We start from the raw sequence: 21,721 nt of genomic DNA on the forward strand, positions 1-21,721 counted from the left end.
CCAAAATTTGGGTTATGTCACTGTCATAGGAATGGAACTGTGTTGTAACCGGAGGACCCCGTGCATATATGTATGTGTGTGTGTATAAATGTTTTACTAAAAATGGAAATCTTTTCAACTCACAGCAATTGTTTTATAATCTCCTTCTATAAAGTTTCTTAAAGGAGTGAGAAAATTTAAAGCTGATGTTTGAATTAGCTCTCTGTCTGCGGTTCCAATTCGTTTTTGTGTTTCTCCACATTTAATAAGAGCATTACCTGCAAAGAAAAAAAAAGTTTTTTTTTTAACCATTGTCTGGTAATGTCAGAAAGCAGAATCATGTTAAGATAAATCAGCAATTTGATCTGCTTTATAGTTGTCACTTGTTTACTTAAGTAAAAAAATCAAACAGAATTAACTGTAATTAAGGCAGTTTTATTTTAAAAGTTAATTAAAGATTATAAATATCTAAATAAAAATGACATAAACCTGTATCATAGTTAACTGTACTAATTCTATCAATGGGACAAAAGAGGATGAATACACTAAAAAGTATGTACAGTCACAGCTCAAATAAGCTTTTATAATAATGCTTAAAATATTTTAATAAGTAGATCAAGTCAAAATTTGACTTGTTTTTGGCCCTGGCCGGTTGGCTCAGCGGTAGAGCGTCGGCCTAGCGTGCGGAGGACCCGGGTTCGATTCCCGCCCAGGGCACATAGGAGAAGCGCCCATTTGCTTCTCCACCCCTCCGCCGCGCCTTCCTCTCTGTCTCTCTCTTCCCCTCCCGCAGCCAAGGCTCCATTGGAGCAAAAGATGGCCCGGGCGCTGGGGATGGCTCTGTGGCCTCTGCCCCAGGCGCTAGAGTGGCTCTGGTCACAATATGGCGACACCCAGGAGGGTCGCAACATGGCGACGCCCAGGATGGGCAGAGCATCGCCCCCTGGTGGGCAGAGCGTCGCCCCCTGGTGGGCGTGCCGGGTGGATCCCGGTCGGGCGCATGCGGGAGTCTGTCTGACTGTCTCTCCCTGTTTCCAGCTTCAGAAAAGATGAAAAAAAAAAAAAAAATTGACTTGTTTTTATATTTATGCACTTATCTCAAGTACCAGTATCTACAAATAACAGCATATATCTGTATTTTAAGTTAAAGAAAAATCCATGTTTTGAAAGACAAGTACTGTGGAAAATAAGAGTGAAAGAAAGAGAACCACAAGGCCATCTCTAATAAGTGTTAGTTCTGTGAATTTAATTCCTTCATGTAAGGATGAGATTACATGTGATTGGTGATAATATAACATAGTAGTTATAAGAGCTCAATTTCCGAATATAGACTCACATTTGAAGTACTAGCTGTGTGATCATGGATGAATTATGTAACCTCTTTAAGACTGTTTCCTTATCTTTAAAATGGATAACAATTTACATATGTGTAGGATATAAAGTAAGGATTTACTGAAATAATGCTTATATTGTATAGTGCTTACTTAGTCCAATGCCTGGAATACTCAATTGTTAGCTATTATCAATTAATGGTATAGATTCACAAAGCCCAATTCCAATAACCAGGGTACAGTCAATGGACTTATTAGAGATACAAACAGATGAAATAAATTGAAAAAGGAAAGAATTTGAAGGTTTTTAAATGTTCACTCTCCTCTGGGCCTATAATTGCTGAAGGAAAGGGTGGGGTCTCTTTCTTATACCTTTATGACTCCAGCATCTAACTCTGTCTAGCACTAACTAGCAGGCAATAAAAAAAATGTTTAATGTTAAAGTTTTTCTAAAGTTAATAGTTAAAATTTAGAAATAGAACTATAGAAATTTTAAGTATTTTCCAACTTCTGAAAAAAGTAATATTCTGAAGAACACAATGTAAAAATTTTAAAGTTGCACATCTAAAAGCCAGTCAACGGATTAAGTGGCATTCATTACATAATATATAGGTTATTTCCTTCTGACATAAAAAGAACTACTAAAGGTTAAGTTCATTTAGTTCCAGGATTTATGAGCTATTTTATTAATTGGGACTACATATAGAAAATCATTTAATTTACCTATCATTTCATATCCATTTGAGGACAAATTTCATGTAGAAGTCTTAATAAAGAGAATTATTAGACATAAACAAAAGGAAAAAAGCTACAGAAATTAAAATAGTCTTATGTTCAGAGAAAATTAGATTTGAAGGATGATGGTGTATAACTTTGAGCTTTAAAGCTAAACATTTAAAGTCTGTACAACTAACAAATGGGAGAAACTGTAAAATACAATAATTTAAATTAAACTATGAAGAAAATAGAAATGAAATACAATCTAAACATCCAGAGACAACCATTTTTAACATTTTTGTATTAATGAAATTATTGTGTAATGAAAGCACTAGTGATTTGTTCAAACACTATGTGCCAGATTTTCTATAGAAATAAATAAGCCCTCAGAAAGCTTAAAAAATATATACATAGAGAGAGGAATGCTGGTTGGGTAGCTCAGCTGGTTAAAGCGTTGTCTGATACACCAAGGTTGCAGGTTTAATTCCCCATCAGTGGACATACAAGAATCAACATTTATGTATCAATGAATACATAAATAAGTGAAAAAACAAACTGATGTTTCTCTTTCTCCTTCTCTCTCTCTAAAATTAATAAATTAAATAAAAAATTTTAAATAAAGGAGACATATCCACAAAAACTGCTATATATTGTAAATACCACAATAGAGATGTTTTAAGATTCAATGGGAGTGCAAGTGAGGAATTCATTTAACTTTAAAAAAATTTTTTTCCATTGATTTGAGAGAGAGAGAGACAGAGAGGAAGGAAGAGAAAGGGAAAGAGAGGGAGTGAGAGGGAGAGGAGGTGTATGGGAGGGGGGCAGGGAGAGGGAGGAGGGGAGAGAGAGGGAGAGAGGGGGAGAGTCAGAGAGAGAAGCATGGACACACTGTTTCACTTAGCTGTTTCATTTAGTTATGCACTCATCAGTCACTTCCTGTGCATGTCCCAACCTTGGTGTGCAGGGATAAAACTCTACTGTGCTACCTGGCCATGGCTCATTTAAATTTTTAGACATAGAAAGATCTTATAAAATTTCAGAACAATATATGCTTAAATATATTAAATATTAAATTGACCTGTACATACTTATTTGTAACAGATAATTCTCACTTTATGTTAAATTCAAAAATTTAATATAAAAGTGTTGAAGTTAAAAGTGATTTCACTTATATTAGGTAAATGTTAATAATGTCTCTAAGTAGTAAAAATCTAAAAGTAAAGATATTTGTTAATAGACCTTTTGCTTTCTACTTACCATAAGCAGTTCCTGGGCCGAACTCAGTCCCTGCATCGATCATATACTGTCCCAAAAGTTCTGGGTTGTTTACACGACTTGGAGCTTTTCTATCTAATTTCTCATAAACAAATTCTTCTATCCTGGCATCTATGAGAAAGGTTTAAAATTACCAATTCTTTCAAAAAAGCAAAACTATTTAGTTGACTGTTTTGTTTCACTACTAGCCATTTATCACCTTGTCAAGTTAACATGAAATTAGCAAGCTTTCAAGTCCTTATCTTAACATACAATTTTTATTTATATTTGAGTATTACATAGCTCTTAAGAAACTATTTTAAAAATATAAAAAATATTTTAAAATAAAGTAAATCTATTATATGAGCATTTTATTGGATTTTAAGTTCCAAAAAAGAGTTGGAATTCATTTACTATTTAATGAAGTTTCCTTTGCACCATTCATATAATGCCTAACTTTCACCTCTGAATGTTTATAATTCCAAAATCAGGGATTTTCAACTATGAAACTATAGATACAAGGTACCTAGAAGAATCAAAGAATCACATACTTCTGACACCCTTTTGGGCTTTTGTTTGTTTAAAAAGCTCTCCCTCCCTCATAGAGTCTAAATATAGGCATGGGAGTTTAAGGGTAGAGTAATCCAGGCTTGGAATAGTCTACAGACACAGATCAGCAATATATGCCTTAATTTATTTAATTATACTGAAGGTATATAGATACTACTGAACATGTATTCACTCAAAAGATTTCACCATTAAAAATATCATTAAAATACAAGACATATTATAGAACATTAGTATAAACGGGAAGGAAAACAATATGAATGAATGAATATTTTAGTGTAATATTTAAGAAATTTACTTTTACACAGCTGTCAAATCACTGTGGAATTTCAAAAATGAGCTAAACCAATACACAAATACTTAAACAATTGGCAAAATGTTAATTATAAACACATAAAATAGGCTGTTGGAATAATACTTGCTTTTGTGGTGGACATTGATGCAGCATCAGAAGAGTTTTTAAGTAGGAATTTATAAACTATTGAGTTAGTTAAAATCAGAATGAGTCAGTTTAAAACTAATTATTTAAAAGATGTTACTTAAATTTCAGAATTTCATTTTCTGACTGTGAGAGTAATTCTTAGCTTTGCTGCTTTCTACCTATTTGGTCAAAAGTATAAATCCCCATGTTGATTTTAATCAGTTAATAAAACATTTGGTATATTTTAAATACATGTTTCATTTCAGCAAGTCTTAAACAGACTATATATGTGAAGAACTCAAGAGAACAAGGAACAAGTGGAAAAACATCTACTACTTTCTTTTCTTTTTTATAGCTGCTATTGCATATAATTTAAGTAGTCTTCAACAAATAAGAAACACCACATGGTATTGAAAGACCAGGCCTCATTTAAAGTGTAAAAGGCTTAGTTTAAAAAGTCACTACAATTTAGCCTGACTGGTGATGGTGCAGTAGAGCATCCACCTGGGTCACTGAGGACCCAGGTTTGAAACCCGAGGTTGCTGGCTTGAGCCCAAAGGTCAATGGCTTGAAGCCCAAGGTCACTAGCTTGAGCAAGGGGTTACTGGCTTGCTGGAACCTTCCAGTCAAGGCATATATGAGAAGCGATCAATGAACAACTAAAGTGATGTAGTTATGAGGTGATGCTTCTCATCTCTCTCCCTTTCTGTCTGTCTCTCTCATAAAAAAAGTCACCATAATTTAAATAAAATGAACAGAATTACTAATAGTTTGTACAGTACTTGACTTTCATATAATAGCAACAAAGTTGGAATTTTTAGTTAGTAACTAAAGTATGTTTATGGAGTTCATAACACGGTCACAATAATGATGGGGAAAAGGAGAAGGAAAGTGTGCACTGTTGCCTTTGTCCTTCAGTTTTGATATATAAAGCTCAGTGAAAAGCCCGAGTGTCAATAACTTGGGATTTAGTTCCAAGTTCTTCTAATTAGCTATGCTCCATTGGACAAAAGGCTAACTTGTGAGTTTCAATTCATAAACAATTATTGTACATCTTATTTGCAAGCTTATTTAGTTGGGTGGTCTGAAAAACCTTAGAGTTGTCAGAAAATTAAATGGAATAATGTATGTAAAAATAAACATAAACATAAATAAATGGTAACTAATTAGCTTTCTATATAATTTCCCTTTAATTATTTAGGGATAATTCTCCCCTGGCTAAAAAAATAAATTATTTATTTTCACAGTCCTTCATAATTCTTAAAATTCAAAGTCACTGCCTAAAATTGAGTTTTCAAGGGGATTCTACTAAGTCCTGAAAAACATTATTTGTCAATATGTTAGAGGATACACAAGTGTTTATCACCCTCTTTTTTATCAAGGCACACGCACAAAAAACCATTAGCCTCAAAGCCACAAACCAAAGAATTCTCTTCTCCAACAGCAATTAAAACTTTTTTTTAACATTAAAAATCTACTAACAGTACCTTTTAATAAGATCAGTCAATGAGACAGACAAAAGGTAAAAAGTTTCTTACTTGGGTTTGGCTGCAATAACACTTCAGTTTGTTTCATTATTTTTTCTGTCCATATTTTTGTACATTCAGCTTTGCTAAGAAGGTTCTCTAAGTGAGCATCCAATTCTGTCTTCTCTGCTTGGCCAAGCTTTTCTTCTGTGAACTGTTATTGGTTATTAAAAAATATATATCAAATACACCTCAAATACATTTTAGGAACTTATATAAATAATTAATAACTAAAATCTAAGCAATCCTAAACAAACAATTATTTGTAAACTACTGCATATGAACTTTTTTTTTTTTACTCTCTGGTAATTCTGCCCTAATCTAGTATATAAATATTTCTGATTTATAAAGATAGGATAACATAGTGGTAAGGAAGAAGAGCTTTGAGTCAGTTGGATCTGAATCCGTGTGCTGGATGCAATGCTGTGTGACCTGAGCAAGCTTTTGAATCTTTTTTTCTTACGTATTATCTATCATAAAAGAGACAATATATATCTTACAGTAATCTGAGAATTAATTAAGAGTATATATATAGCCCTGCCCGGTGGGCTCAGTGGTAGAGCGTCGGCCTGGCGTGCAGGAGTCCTGGGTTTGATTCCCGGCCAGGACACACAGGAGAAGCGCCCATCTGCTTCTCCACTCCTCTCCCTCTCCTTCCTCTCTGTCTCTCTCTTCCCCTCCCGCAGCCAAGGCTCCATTGGAGCAAAAGTTGGCCTGGGCGCTGAGGATGGCTCTGTGGTCTCTGCCTCAGGTGCTAGAATGGCTCTGGTTGCAGCAGAGCGACGTGGGCAGAGCATTGCCCTCTGGTGGGCGTGCCAGGTGGATCCCGGTCGGGCGCAGGCGGGAGTCTATCTGACTGTCTCCCAGTTTCCAACCTCAGAAAAATACAAAAAAAAAAAAAAAAAAAAGAGTATGTATATATATCGCTTTGTTCAATGCATGGTAACTATTATTTTAACTTTAAAAATGGCTGTTTATGTTAAATGTAATTTTGTTTTATCGGCACTTCAATCACACCTAGTTAGATAGACTTTTATGAGATGTTATGGGAAACTATCAGTTAAATTGCTTCTTCAGGATATGCTGCAGCAGTTGATTTATAAACTAACTTTTAGAATATGTCCCATTCATACTACAGAGGCATCTTTTCAAGATATAAAATGTTATTAAAAACATTCAATGTAGACCTGACCTGTGGTGGTGCAGTGGATAAAGTGTCGACCTGGAACACTGAGGTCACTGGTTTGAAACCCTGGGTTTGCCTGGTCAAGGCACATATGGGAGTTGATGCTTCCTGCCACCCCCCCCCCCACTTCTCTTTCTCTTTCTCCCTCCTCTAAAATGAATAAATAAAATATTTTAAAAAATTAAAAAAAAGACATTCAGTGTATACTATTGTGTTGGTTTTTGAGGAAAGGCAGCTCCCATACAGTAACAAAGAAATAAAAAGATTTCTGTGTAGATTTCATGGATATTTCTGGATATTTTTAAATACTGGAAGTGATAACTCAGGCTGCTTATCATGAATACTTTTTTTCTATGTGGCTTTCCTCCATCATAATACAAGTATTTCTCTAGCACTAATTCTATGCTCATTAGTCATGACTCATTTCTGGCTAACAAAAAGAATGTTCACCTTACTCTTTCTTCCCCCTTTCATTTCTTAAAATATCTTCCGCTTTTCTGAGTTTTATTATGTTTCTTCAGGCATCCTTGTTTTTGGTCTAATACTTTCAACTGATTACCACTCAGTACTTTTAGCTGAAATGTAGTCTAGAATGTTATTTTTAGACTTCTGATTGCAATCTCCATCAAAGGTCTTGTTTAAGGGCTAAAAATAACAGCTTTAATAGTTTTTGTAAGGTCGTATTAGGTCTTTCTGAGACTGGTTTGTAGCCAAGCCCTGACCCAATGGGTGGGACTGAGAAAAGCAGTTCCAAAGCTATTGCCTAAACTCATAAACTTGCAGTGTACTGTAACTGAGGACAGGAGAGGCATTGGGCAAAAGATCAAAACCCTGATTCAAAGGTCAGTCGGGTAAGTAAGCGATCTCTTAGAACTCTAGTCTTCAATGATCCCTGAGATTCTAAGCAAGAGACCTTTTATAGAAGTATAGATCAGAATTTTACATGTTCGAAGTCTACTTCTAAGGGTTAAACAGATTATCTCTCAGACATTGCAACCAATAAGAGGGAGAAAAAGGGAATACACCCAGGTGAACATCATCTATAGAGGATGATTTACCAGTAGAGCAAAATTCTTCACTTAGCACCTTAATAAGCAAGTATATCTGTTTGTTTATTGCAATCATTCCTTCAACAAATATTTATTTAAAAACCACATATATGCTAGGCACTATTCTAAGCACATAGATTTCAGCAGCCCCAAAACAGACAAGATTTCTGCTCTTAGGAAGCTTACATTTTAATTGGGAAGACAGACAATAAACAAATAAATATTTAGATAATAAGGTACAAAGATAAAAAGAAGGTGGAAGGAGGACCAACATAGGTGGTCCTATTGTTTCTTGAGTGAATTATTGAGTGATTAACTGCTTGAATTAATGAATTCAAGTGTTCAGGATGGAAGAATTCATTCTGCAGGGAGAAGGGGGAACAGAATTGAAAGGCTTCAAAAGTGGGGTGGGGATAAAGAAACTGAAGTTTGAGGATTGCCAGATGTGCACAGAAAGAAAAATAGCCTCTTTGAGCAAGTAACAACTAAGCTGAGATTGAATGATAAGAAATGAGCTATGGAAGAGCAGAGCCCTCTAATGATTATGTTCCAGTTGTATTTCTAGAGGATCATTAGCACCATCTTTATGCATACTAAATATGATTTTTTGGTAGAAGTCTAATTTATATTTAATAACCAAGAACATATTAATATAATAATCAACAGATCCATAATTTAAAAATCAGTATCTATTAGGTCAGTTTTTTTTAAATTTTATTTATTCATTTTAGAGAGGAGAGAGAGAGAGAGAGAGAGAGAGAGAGAGAGAAGAGAGAGACAGGGGGGAGGAGCTGGAAGCATCAACTCCCATATGTGCCTTGACCAGGCAAGCCCAGGGTTTCGAACCGGTGATCTCAGCATTTCCAGTTCGACGCTTTATCCACTGCGCCACCACAGGTCAGGCTAGGTCAGTTTTTGTGCCAGGTACTCTGCTAAGAACTACAAGACATGGTCTCTGTAATAGGAGAGCTAAATAAAAAATATTATCCAAACAGTATAAACATGCAGGCCTATTTTTTTCAGTACATAAAATCATGTTAAACTTTAATAGATGTTTTTAGAAACACACTAGAGTTAAACAAGTAGTAGGTTGAAAATTACTAAAAATGTTTACAAATAGTGATTAAGAAATAGTCTTAGAGTTTATCTGATACAGGTTAGGTTTCAGGGCAAAATTTTTCCCAATAATATTTCAGAGAATCAACAATTAGAAAGTTAATTACCTGAAAAACAAAATATATTTTTTTAAAACAAAATATTTCAATCTTTAGGTCCAGAGGTCTGTCTGCTTAATTATTTAATATTTTCTTTGTGATGCTCACTACACTACCTTCAAGGTATCTCTCATTAAATACATATATATATCTAATATATATATTATATTTATATTTTACTGTGAAAGTATAATAAAGCAAAGATGAGTATTTATCGGTATGAGTCTGAGCAAGAAAAAAAGAGAAAATATGTAAGCCAACTTACAAAATTAGATTCTACAAACAGTGAGTAGGTTTTCTACTATTTTAGTTCAGAAAGGTAAAAAACAATATAAGATCCCTTAAGGAATGAGTGAAATACACTTTGATTATAGAAAAACTATATATAAAATAGCAGTTCTGGAGAGAGTCCCACATGAGCAATGTATTTAAGTATCAGTAATACAGTCTATCTGATGTTTATTTACATTTATGTATTTTTACTCCAACTACATCTGCATCAGGTGTTAGCTGTGATATATGGTCATTTTATCCTCTAATTTGTTTTAAAATATATTTTTTTCCTTAATAAGATCACTTACAGGATCTTATTTATACTTCTGTTTTAAAATATATTTTTTTCCTCAATAAGATCACTTACAGGATCTTATTTATACTTCTGTATGCTTAACAGTATCAGGGCTTAGTATGTTAGAAGATGCCATATACTAAACTGTGCATTTTATATCAAACACTCAAAAAAAGAATTATTTAGGTAAGAATCATAATTTCAGTGATGAAGAAACTGACGTCAGAACTGTTTAACATTGTGCCCAAGGTGTCAAGTGTTGAGATTCGATCTCAGACCTGTTTGAATCAGAGTTGTATTATACTATACTACATTATCATAAATACTTGCTGTCAAAAAAACCAATACTTCTTATTAATACTTTCTATTACCATTATACAAACATATTCGGTGTTTCCTTGCACTCTGGTCAGTTGTATCCTACTCTGATTCCTACATGATTGTCAATAACCATCAGATTAAGGGTAACCTTAGTCCTATGTAGAATAAACAAATAAAGAAACAAACAAAAGGGTGGAAGGAGACATAAGCATGTTGCTAATGTTACAATATTTAAGTTGAAATTATAGATTTAAATTATTTATATGTGTAAAAGCTTAATAATTCCTATGATTTTATAAATGTGGGGGCTTATGGATTTTTCCCATTGTTAATCAGAAGGTACGAAATATTAAGATAACAAAATAGGGCCCTGGCCAATTGGCTCAGTGGATAGAGCACTGGCCCAGCATATGTACATCCCGATTCGATTAGCAGCCAGGGCACACGGAAGAAGTGACCACCTGCTTCTTACTCTCCCTCTCCCCCTCCCACAGCCAGTGGCTCCACTGGTTTGAGTGTGGCCTGAGCGCTGAGGATGGTTCGGCTGGTCCAAGGGTCAGTCTCAGGCACTAAAAATAGCTCCAATGATTTGAGCATCAGCCCCAGACAGGGGTTGCTGGGTGGATTCTGGTTGGGGTGCATGTGGGAGTCTGCCTCACTATTTCCCCTCCTTTCACTTAAGAAAAATAAAAGATAACAAAATAGTATAAGTATTTAATACACATATTTTTCTCTGAAATATTTTAAAGAATACATTCACTGCAGAAAATGAGTTATAGCAAATAAATGAGATATTTAAATTATTAATAAATATTTATGGAGAACATAGTATATATTTTCTTCTACTGTATATGAGATGTATAATGAACATATAACACAATTCTTGTACTCAAAGCTTTCATGATCTTAATAATGCTGCCTAAAGACAAACATAAAATTATGGTACCCTTTTTAGAAGGACTAAATACCTATTCTTTCTTTTTTAAAAAAAGATTCCTTTTTTAATAATCAATTTTAAACTTTACCCTTAAAAATTTTAGTTTTCAACATCTTTCAGTCCAAAATCATTACTGAATTTGTTGTCTCTTGATAATGCTTGTTAATTAGAAACTAGTTGATTTTAAGCATGTATTTTAATGATTATGTAGCAGCACCACTTCATAATTAAATTTTTGTGAAAACCTATATTGAAAGTTAGAATGTAACTAAATCATAAAAATACAAACCCAGCCCTGGCCAGTTGGCTCAGCGGTAGAGCGTCGGCCTGGCGTGCGGGAGACCCGGTTCGATTCCCAGCTAGGGTACATAGGAGAAGCGCCCATTTGCTTCTCCGCCCCCCCCCCCCCCTTCTTCTCTGTCTCTCTCTTCCCCTCCAGCAGCCAAGGCTCCATTGGAGCAAAGATGGCCCGGGCGCTGGGGATGGCTCCTTGGTCTCTGCCCCAGGTGCTAGAGTGGCGACGCCCTGGAGGGGCAGATCATCGCCCCCTGGTGGGCAGAGCATTGCCCTTGGAGGGCGTGCCGGGTGGATCCCGGTCGGGCGCATGCGGGAGTCTGACTGTCTCTCCCCGTTTCCAGCTTCAGAAAAATACAAAAAAAAAATAAAAAATAAAAAAAAATACAAAGCCAGTGTTCTCCAAAACATAATCTGATGTATAGTTCTTTCATAATATTTTATTACTAATATAGTAAAATGACATGAGAACAGAAAGTTTAATCCTCTCTCTTTATATATTTTCTCTACACATTGTTTTAAGGAAAGGATTTTCTTTATAAAGTCAACCATATTTTGCCAGACACATTATCCTTCCTTTACTACAGGACAGGAATGTACCCTATAATATGACATAAGGAGTCTGGATTCCCTATCCTGTTTTATTAGAGAGAAAAAAGGACTACAAGTAAAAAGGTTGTGTAATCAAAAACATCTACTTCATATAAACTCTAACCATCAATTCTTTGGGTAAAATATTTCAAAAGTAACAAGCTTCTTGGGGGAAAATGCATAACAAATTCTGATTACATATTAGTAAACTAAACTGTAAAGTAGATTTTTCTTTTTTTTTTTCAGAGACAGAGAGAAAGTCAGAGAGAGTGATAGATAAGGACAGACAGACAGGAACGGAGAGAGATGAGAAGCATCAATCATCAGTTTTTCGATGCAACACCTTAGTTGTTCATTGATTGCTTTCTCATATGTGCCTTGACCGTGTGCCTTCAACAGACCGAGTAACCCCTTGCTCGAGCCAGTGACCTTGGGTCCAAGCTGGTGAGCTTTGCTCAAACCAGATGAGCTGCACTCATGCTGGCGACCTCAGGGTCTTGAACCTAGGTCCTTGGCATCCCAGTCCGACGCTCTATCCACTGTGCCACTGCCTGGTCAGGCTCAACTGGTTCTTAATTTTAACTGCTCTTTGGAATTACTTGGGAGAACTTTCAAAAAACACTGATGGCCTAATCCAATCCCAAGGATTCTAATTTCATTGGACTATGGTGTGGCCCATAAAGATTCCTCAGGTAATTTTTAAGTGCAGCTAAGATTGAGAACCACTGTTATAAGCTCATACATAATTATTTTAATATCAGGTTAAAAACCATTTTCTGGGTATATATTATAATCCAGTGGTCCCCAATCCCCGGGCCGCCGACCAGTACCGGTTTGTGGGCCATTTGGTACCAGTCCGCAGAGAAAGAATAAATAACTTACATTATTTCTGTTTTATTTATATTTAAGTCTGAATGATGTTTCATTTTTAAAAAATGACCAGATTCCCTGTTACATCAGTCTAAGACTCACTCTTGACGCTTGTCTCATAAGTTCGACAATTATATTTAAAAATACTGTGATTTTTACACTGGTTGCATAATTTTATTTTGTGCATTTATCTGTCCTACTCTAAAGGCCGGTCCGTGAAAATATTTTCTGACATTAAAACAGTCCGTGGCCCAAAAAAGGTTGGGGACCACTGTTATAATCAACAGTTCAAATGCTATAGAAATGTTTACTGAAACCTATGTATTCTTTTTTTTTTTTTTTTCTGAAGCTGGAAACTGGGAGAGACAGTCAGACAGACTCCTGCATGCGCCCGACCGGGATCCACTCGGCACGCCCACCAGGGGGCGATGCTCTGCCTACCAGGGGGTGATGCTCTGCCCTTCCGGGGCGTCGCTCTGTTGCGACCAGAGCCACTCTAGCACCTGGGGCAGAGGCCAAGGAGCCATCCTCAGCGCCCGGGCCATCTTTGCTCCAATGGAACCCCAGCTGCGGGAGGGGAAGAGAGAGACAGACAGGAAGGAGAGGGGGAGGGGTGGAGAAGCAGATGGGCGCTTCTCCTGTGTGCCCTGGCCGGGAATCGAACCCGGGACTTCCGCATGCCAGGCCGACGCTCTACCACTGAGCCAACCGGCCAGGGCCGAAACCTATGTATTCTTATTGATCAATGTCACCCCATTAAATTTAATTTTCTAATTAAATTATAAAAAATAAAAACAAACAAACCATCTTCTATGTTGTAGTCTATTAAGTTAATGCTATAGCACCAAAGGATGTGAACATAGTTTTGGGTAACACAAAGTACCAAGAGTTAATGAATAAATGCAGGGACTCTAAATGTGATATGCATTATTTATTAGAATTTGAGAGACATGGTAAAGTTATTTGCAGTTTAAATTCTATAAATAAAATAGAATTTTAGAAGGATTATAGATAAAGTTTTGACCAAGTTGAAATTCTATCCAAATAGCATCTGACAGGAGCGAGGTGAGGGCAGCAGCATCATATTTATATTTACATCTCCAGTTTAGATAACCATTAAGGCTTGCTAAATTAAGTGGGAGTTCAAGGCCAACCTTATAACTAAATTTTATAGATTTTATTTCCCTCCCTCAGAAAATAGCTGCCAGTCATAAAATTTATAGCGTAACTTTAAGTAGTCAGTTCTAAGAAAATGTTAGAAAATTACAATAAACTCCCTCCTTAAGTAATTTAGTTTGAGAATTTTTTGGGGGGAAGTATACACTCATTTTAAAGATGCTGAGGAAAGTCTTGCTTCAATATTAATTCTGAATTTAAAATGTGACCACTTGAAAAATTTATTAAACCAAGTAGGAGAACAGTAATTCACAAAATGGATATTTACTACAAAGAGTAAAATATTTAATTATGACAAATTGGGACTAGACTATGAAGTCCTTGAGGGCAGCAACTAGGTCTCATTCATCTTTGTATTTTTCAAAGACAAACACTCTTGGAGGTACTCAATAAATATAAGTAGAATTAAACAGTTTAATATTATAGACTGGCATTAATTAACTTTAAGGTAAGCAGATACAACATTAGAAAAATAGTAAGAGTAAACGTTACTTATGGTTACTACCTTACTTGGTGGAAATGATATACATATAAAAGTTTAAAAAGACCAAAACTGGATGTTGTGAAAAGAAAGTGTTAAAGATATGAAAGCCATAGAGTAATAGAATTTTAGAGCCCCAAGAGACCTTATATAACAGTTCATTAGGAGAAAAATGACCCATATGGGATTGATAAATGGCACAGGATTTCACACCATGTGCCTGTGGTCTGAGATGGACTTGAAGTTGTAACTTGAGAGTAAGAAAGACTACACAGAGAGGCAGGGGCATTTAAGATGAGTACAGCTTATGAACAAGTCTAGAATTAGAAAAGTACAAGATATTTTTGAAATTAAAAATAATTTGATAGGAACAGTGTTTATACAGTGTCCGTAAAGTCATGGTGCACTTTTGACTGGTCACAGAAAAGCAACAAAAGACGATAGAAATGTGAAATCTGCACCAAATAAAAGGAAAACCCTCCCAGTTTCTGTAGGATGATGTGGCAGCATGTGCACATGCGCAGATGATGATGTCACACCATGTATACAGCGGAGCAGCCCACGGCCATGCCAGTCGAGATGTGGACAGTACAGAGGAAAGTTCAGTGTGTTCTGTGGCTCGCTAAATTCGAATCCGTGACCAAAGTGCAATGTGAATATCGGCGCGTTTATAACGAAGTGCCACCACAAAAGAATAACATTACTCGGTAGGATAAGCAGTTGAAGGAAACCGGCAGTTTGGTGGAGAAACCCCGTTTTGGTAGGCCATCAGTCAGTGACGAGTCTGTAGAGGCTCTATAGGATAGCTACCTAAGGAGCCCTAAAAAATCTGTGCGTGAGCCCACATCAAACTGCACTGAATAGGTATGAAACTGGGTGAGTTTTCCCAGTATGAAACTGGGAGAGTTTTTTATTTGATGCAGATTTCACATTTCTATCGTCTTTTGTTGCTTTCCTGTGACCAGTCAAAAGTGCACCATGACTTTAGGGACACACTGTATATGAGAGAAAGGACAAGCTGGAAGGGAGTATTTAATGCTCAATTAAGGAGTTGGGCTGACAAGACAGATTCCATGACCTAACAAATGGTTTTTAGGACACTAATAAAGTAACAATTGATTGAAGATAAATAACTTGATGCTCTTGTATTCTATTGTTTTGAGGGAGTTAACAACAACAAAAGCACCTAAATGGATTGTTAAGGAATGAATATTCCTATTCATTTATACATTTTACCTTAACATACCTTTTTTAAAGTACCAAGGCACATAAACAAAATTTAAACGGTGAGAATGGAGTGATGAGACCAGTGGTGGGATTCAGCTGGTTAACACCAGTTCGGTAGAACTGATATTTAATTTTTTGTCGAGTTTGGTGAACTGTTGTTAAAATGGCACTTGTAATCAGGGTTCTCTGTAAGGTGGGAGCTTGGACAGCACCTAATGTGGAAATAACAAATTTATATTTCTTAATCTTTTTTTTTGTTTTTTTTGTTTTGTTTTTGTGTTTTTTTTTCATTTTTCTGAAGCTGGAAACAGGGAGAAACAGTCAGACAGACTCCCGCATGCGCCAGACCGGGATCCATCCGGCACGCCCACCATGGGGCGACGCTCTGCCCACCAGGGGGCGATGCTCTGCCCCTCTGGGGCATCGCCATGTTGCGACCAGAGCCACTCTAGCGCCTGAGGCAGAGGCCACAGAGCCATCCCCAGCGCCGGGCCATCTTTGCTCCAATGGAGCCTTAGCTGCGGGAGGGGAAGAGAGATACAGAGAGGAAAGCGCGGCGGAGGGGTGGAGAAGCAGATGGGCGCTTCTCCTGCGTGCCCTGGCCGGGAATCGAACCTGAGTCCTCTGCACGCTAGGCCGACACTCTACCACTGAGCCAACCGGCCAGGGCTTCTTATTCTTTTTTTTAACATTCATCTGCACAACAGCGAATTCTAAGCACCCATAGTAATATTCATTCCGTCCATAGGTGAAAATAATTGCAAGTGAGGATGCCAATCAAGAAGCAATATGGGCCTTGGCTGGTTGGTTCAGTGGTAAAACTTCAGCCTGGTTTGTGGATGTCCCTGGTTCAATTCCTGGTCAGGGTCACAAGAGAGGTGCATATCTACTTCTCTACCTCTTGCCCTCTCCTCTTTCTCTTCCTCTCCTGCAGCCATGGCTCAATCAGAGCAAGTTGGCCCCAGGCCTGAGGAGGGCTCCCTGGCCTCTGCTTCAGGCTAGGAAGAGCTCCATTGATAAGCAACAGAGCAACACCCCAGATGGGTAGAGCATCCACCCCTAGTGGGCTTGTCAGGTGGATCTGGTTGGGGCACATGCCTGCCTCCCCTCCTCTCACTGAATTAAAAAAGAAAAAAAAGCAGCAATATAGAAATATCTTAAAATAAGTTTCATTGTTTTTTGTCAGGTATTATTTAATATTTTTCCATTAATACTTTAAAATGCTTACAACAATCTAGTTTTGTATACTTCTTTTATTATTCTTATTTAAGTATAAAATGCATGAAATAATAAACTACCTTTCCGTATATAGCTTTTTATACTTAAAACGGTCATTAGGGCTGAGAACCGGTTGTTAAATTATTTGAATCCCAATACTGATTCCGTCCATAGGTGAAAAAAATTTGATGGAACTATACTTGTAATATTTATTTATTCATTTCATAAAACTCATTATACCTTTAAAAAAATACCACCTTTTAATTCCCTCACATTTGTTACTTCAGTAGGAAGTGAGGACGCCAATCAAGAAGCAATATAAAAATATCTCAAATAACAGTTTTATTGTTTTTTGTCAGATATTATTTAATATTTTTTCATTAATATTTTAAAACTCTTATAATCTAGTTTTGTGTACCTTTTATTGTTATCATTTAAATATAAAGGCATAAAATAATAAACTACCTTTCAGTACAGTATATTGTTCTTCTTATACTTAAAATGGTATTAGGGCAGAGAACTGGCTGTTAAATTATTTAAATCCCACCACTGGATGAGATCCATTTATATGCTTTAACAGTCTGATTTTACTTTTTACAAAACTGGGGACATATTAAAATTTTAATTAAAAATTTTTTTTAAGTAAAATGAAAAATGTAAGGCAGTTAGCCAACCAGAAAATGGTTTATATCTTAAGGTATAAATGTGTATGCTGAATTCTGTTCCTACTGCTTTTATTACTTATAATGAGTAATGGCATAGATAGCTCTTACTCTATTCTTAGCATGAAGCTTGGCACTTTGGCACTATTCTGATGTCAACTCAATTTAGAATATAAACGCAGTTATTGACTAAACATTAAAATACAAAAAGCCGTACTTTGTTGAAAATTACTACACGGCATTTTAAATTTCACTTATTACATTTTTGGAACCACCGTTTTTTTCTAATATGTTTTATTCTTTAAAAATATTATAGAAAATGTCAAACATATACAAAAGCATAATAGTATAATGACCCCACTTCAAACTATCAACGTGTTGCCAGCGTTGTTTTAATTACACCTTTTTTCCTTCTGAAATAGTTTAAAGCAACTCTCAGATATGATATAATTTATACATAAATATTTCAGAATGTATCTCAAATACATACATACTTAATAAAAAGACACATTAAAGAAGCTTGCTCCTCGGCCCTGGCCGGATGGCTCAGTGGTAGAGTGTCGGCCTGGTGTGCAGAAGTCCCGGGTTCGATTCCTGGCCAGGGCACACAGGAGAGGCGCCCATCTGCTTCTCCACCCCTCCCCCTCTCCTTCCTCTGTCTCTCTCTTCCCCTCCCGCAGCCAAGGCTCCATTGGAGCAAGGATGGCCCGGGTACTGGGGATGGCTCCATGGCCTCTGCCTCAGGCGCTGGAGTGGCTCTGGTTGCAACAGAAGTGATGCCCCAATGGGCAGAGCATCGCCCCCTGGTGGGCGTGCTAGGTGGATCCCGGTAGGGAGCATGCAGGAGTCTGACTGCCTCCCCGTTTCCAGCTTCAGAAAAATACAAAAAAAAAAAAAAAAAAAAAAAAAAAAAAAGAAGCTTGCTCCTCTTGAAATATTTCCTTTCTTAATAAATGGCTCAAGCCAAAATATCAGTCATCTTTGACTTATTTTTCTCTCATAGCACAAAGCCAATCTAACAAGCAACAGTGGATTCTGAACCTCTCCTCCTATCACTCTTAAGTCACATCCCCTTTTACTCTTTGCCTGTCCTATGTCCACAGCTCCCTAACTAGTCTCCCTAATACACCCTGCAACCTCAGTCTCTGCACTTGTTCCTTATGACTAAAATGCTTTTCCTTAAAAACAAAAGCAAAACAAAACAAAAAAACTGCAAACTATCATTTTCTTGAAGCCTTTTCGAATTTGATCCTATAAGAAAAGGGATGTCCTGACCATCTTATCTATACAACATGGCAACAGCCACCATTTCTGCCATTAATCTATCCTTGCTAGCCTTTTTCTCCATCACCACCTGACGTTTTTTACTAGTTTGTCCTCTCCTGCTGGACTGGAAGCTCTGAGATAGCAGACGTTTTCCTGATTTTATTCACTGCTGCATCACCGATGTCAAAATAGTAATGAGAGACTCATGGAGAAGGAACTTAAGTATTTAATACTGAAAACTATTTGATAGCCCACAGATTAGAAAAGAATTTAAAAACTCCTAAAAAATTTAAAATAATCAGTACTTAAAATACATTTGGACAGTAATACATCTTTTGAGACCTTTGACAGATTCTTTAAATTGAGTCTACTGACGATTTAAATCAAATTCTAGTATGTGTTCTATTTAAACAGTGTGATCGTGTACCTGAAAATACATCTAACTGCATTTAAGAGTGTCATTATACAGTGTCCAATCTGCATTCAGCATCTAGACTCATAAGGGATCAGTACCAAAAGCTCAGCCTCTTTTGCAGTCAACATTAAGTTTCATAAATCAGAATTCATTTCAGATCATCACTCATTCTTCTTGCACCTTGTCTTTGAACTACTTATATTAGAAGTAGGCTAATTTAAATAAAAGTTATTTTAACTATAAGGTCCAGTGTCTTTACAATATACCTCATATTTTGGTGGAGGATGTGGGGGAGACGTTAAGGCAGCTCGCCTATTACTCACCATGCAGATTTTGTAACTTGGAAATTAAGACCTAGAAGGAATTTCCCATCTATTAAGTGATACTTGCCTAAGTGTTATTGAAATGCTTAGATTGTACTGGATGATCTTTAAACCCTCTCTTGACTGTAATATTCTATTATTCTATATATCCTAAACCTCAATGCTTATCCAGGAAGAGGGAAGCATTTTGTAATAAGTAGTAGGTCAGACAGCACTTGCTATTTTCTAGCCATGCGAGTTAAGCAAGTTTCTCACCTCTCTGAAGCTGCTTCCTCATATATAAAGGGGGTTAACAACATCTATCTGGCAAAGTTACGAAAGGACTGGGAGCTAATCTGTCAAACGCCTAGCGAAATGTTTGAGTTTTTTCACAATATAGTAAGATATTACCTTGTTCTAATTCTACTTTTTCTTTTTTGCCCAAGAACAGGGCAATGTAAGATCGACTATGCCAATAAAACTGGGGCAAAGAAAAGCAGTAAAGCAATCCAACTGCTTTACATTTCAGTATCTATTTCATATGCATATTAGGAAACGATTCTTGTTTTATCTTTACAAAAGAGCATGCTGTTGCTGTGACTATGTCATTAATGTTAACACCAGATTGTGTATGAACCATGCTGTGGTGAAATTCACGTCTGTTCACAAATTTCACTGAGTTGGCATAATGTTGGTGATGACTACAAAACTGTCCCAATTTCCCTAGCACTGACACTTCCCCGACCACGCAGTAGCACGAGATGGTTAACTTTTCCCTTTACAGTGCATCTGAAACACACTACTGTGGCCACTGGCACAGGGGCGTCTCTCCCCTGTCTCTTCCTGCTCTGCGGAGCTCCCCATTTTGACAATGTGCGGGAAGGCCCACGCTCCCGGATTCCCGCGGCCGTGGCTGAGTCCGGACCGGCTCCACTGCTCCCGCGGACTGGACTGCCAAGCCCACCGCCCGTCCCTCTCTCGGAACAGTGCTGGCAGCTCCCGGGCTGAGCAGCAGGAAGAGGAAACTTCCTTCCAAGACTGGGCGGGGAGGGTGACAGAGGAGAGGAGAGGGTGGGGGTGGTGCAAGAAGAGTCCGTCTCTGTCACCCAGCGGCTCGCCAGGCCGCCGCCGCCCCGGGAGGGAGGGAGGTCAAAGGAGCACCGCGTGGTGGGGTCAGAAAGGCGGGCACCTCGGCTGGAGGCCGAACTCAAGGTGTCCTCCAGGGGCCGTCCCGACCCGCCGCACTTCCCAGGGAGCGGCCGGAGGGCAGGAGCGAGATGCAGAAAGGCCGCCCAGCCCGGAGGGGCACCAGGCCGCGCCCATTGCCCGGGCCTGGGCCTCGGGCCGCAGCAGGCCTGCTGGGCGGTGGGCGCTGCCGGGAGCCAGGCGCCGCTGCCTCGGGCTGGGCGCTGCAGCATCCCCCTCCTCGGCCCTCGGGGCGCCGCCACCCTTCCCCCCACCGTGGTACCTGCACCGCACGACTGAGGAAAGTGCCCGCGTCCGCCGCCAACTTCTTCACGTTGAAGTCCATTATGTTCATCCTGGGCAGCTGCCGGGCGGAGCTGCCGGCTGACCTAGCGGGTAGGCAGAGGCGCCGCGGCCGGGCTGGGGCGCCGGGCGGGAGTGGCGGGGGCAGACGTGGTAGGTGGAGGGAGGCGGCGCCAGCCCCGCGGCCGCAGCTGTCGTTTCCGTCAAGGGGGAGCGAGAGGGTGGGGCGAGCGGAGAGAACGAGCGCCTCCTAGCGGTCCATGCGTCCCAGCGGCCGCGGCTGAGGCGCAGGGCCTGTCGGGCCGGGAGCGGCCGCTAGGGTCGGCACTGCACTGGCCGCAGCGGGCGAACAGCAAGTGGACTGGCGTTCTGGCCCTAAGGTCCGGGTCCCCAGCGGAGGAAGCGAATGCCGCCGCGGGGCGGAAGCCTTTCTGCAGGTTATCGCGGGAACAGCGACCCCTTCAGGATCGCCGCGGCGGCGCGCGGGGAGCGTGCTCCGCTCCGCTCAAGCGGAGGTCGCGTTCTCTGCGATGACAGGTTTCGGCCCCTGAAAGTGAAGAACAGAGACAACTTAAACTCCCATTGTTGTTTTGAGAAAAAATATGGAAATTGTTGCCTAGAATTGCAGTATCTGTGAAATGAGAATCAGCAGCTCTCTGTC

General features: G+C 38.5%; 1 protein-coding gene and 1 non-coding gene across 4 annotated transcripts in view; both read right to left on the reverse strand.

Moving 5' to 3' along the window:
- The window catches only part of SH3GLB1 (SH3 domain containing GRB2 like, endophilin B1), a 44,508-nt gene extending 23,045 nt beyond the window's left edge, over positions 1-21,463 (reverse strand). Inside the window, exons 1-4 of one of the 3 annotated variants that reach the window (XM_066268735.1) lie at positions 21,041-21,463; positions 5,808-5,949; positions 3,285-3,413; positions 124-257 (exon numbers count right to left, since the gene is read on the reverse strand). In XM_066268735.1, the coding sequence (XP_066124832.1) occupies positions 124-257; positions 3,285-3,413; positions 5,808-5,949; positions 21,041-21,112 (477 nt within the window). In that variant the 5' untranslated portion in view covers positions 21,113-21,463. The remainder of the gene's footprint in view (positions 1-123; positions 258-3,284; positions 3,414-5,807; positions 5,950-21,040) is intronic. The other 2 variants (XM_066268736.1, XM_066268737.1) reach the window with 2 other exon arrangements.
- TRNAA-GGC (transfer RNA alanine (anticodon GGC)) lies at positions 13,469-13,544 on the reverse strand. Its single transcript has one exon. It is a non-coding gene; the product is annotated as a tRNA-Ala (tRNA).
- Positions 21,464-21,721: the final 258 nt, after the last annotated feature.

This window comes from Saccopteryx bilineata, chromosome 3 (assembly GCF_036850765.1).
Source record: "Saccopteryx bilineata isolate mSacBil1 chromosome 3, mSacBil1_pri_phased_curated, whole genome shotgun sequence".
NCBI classification, from domain to species: Eukaryota; Metazoa; Chordata; class Mammalia; order Chiroptera; family Emballonuridae; genus Saccopteryx; species Saccopteryx bilineata.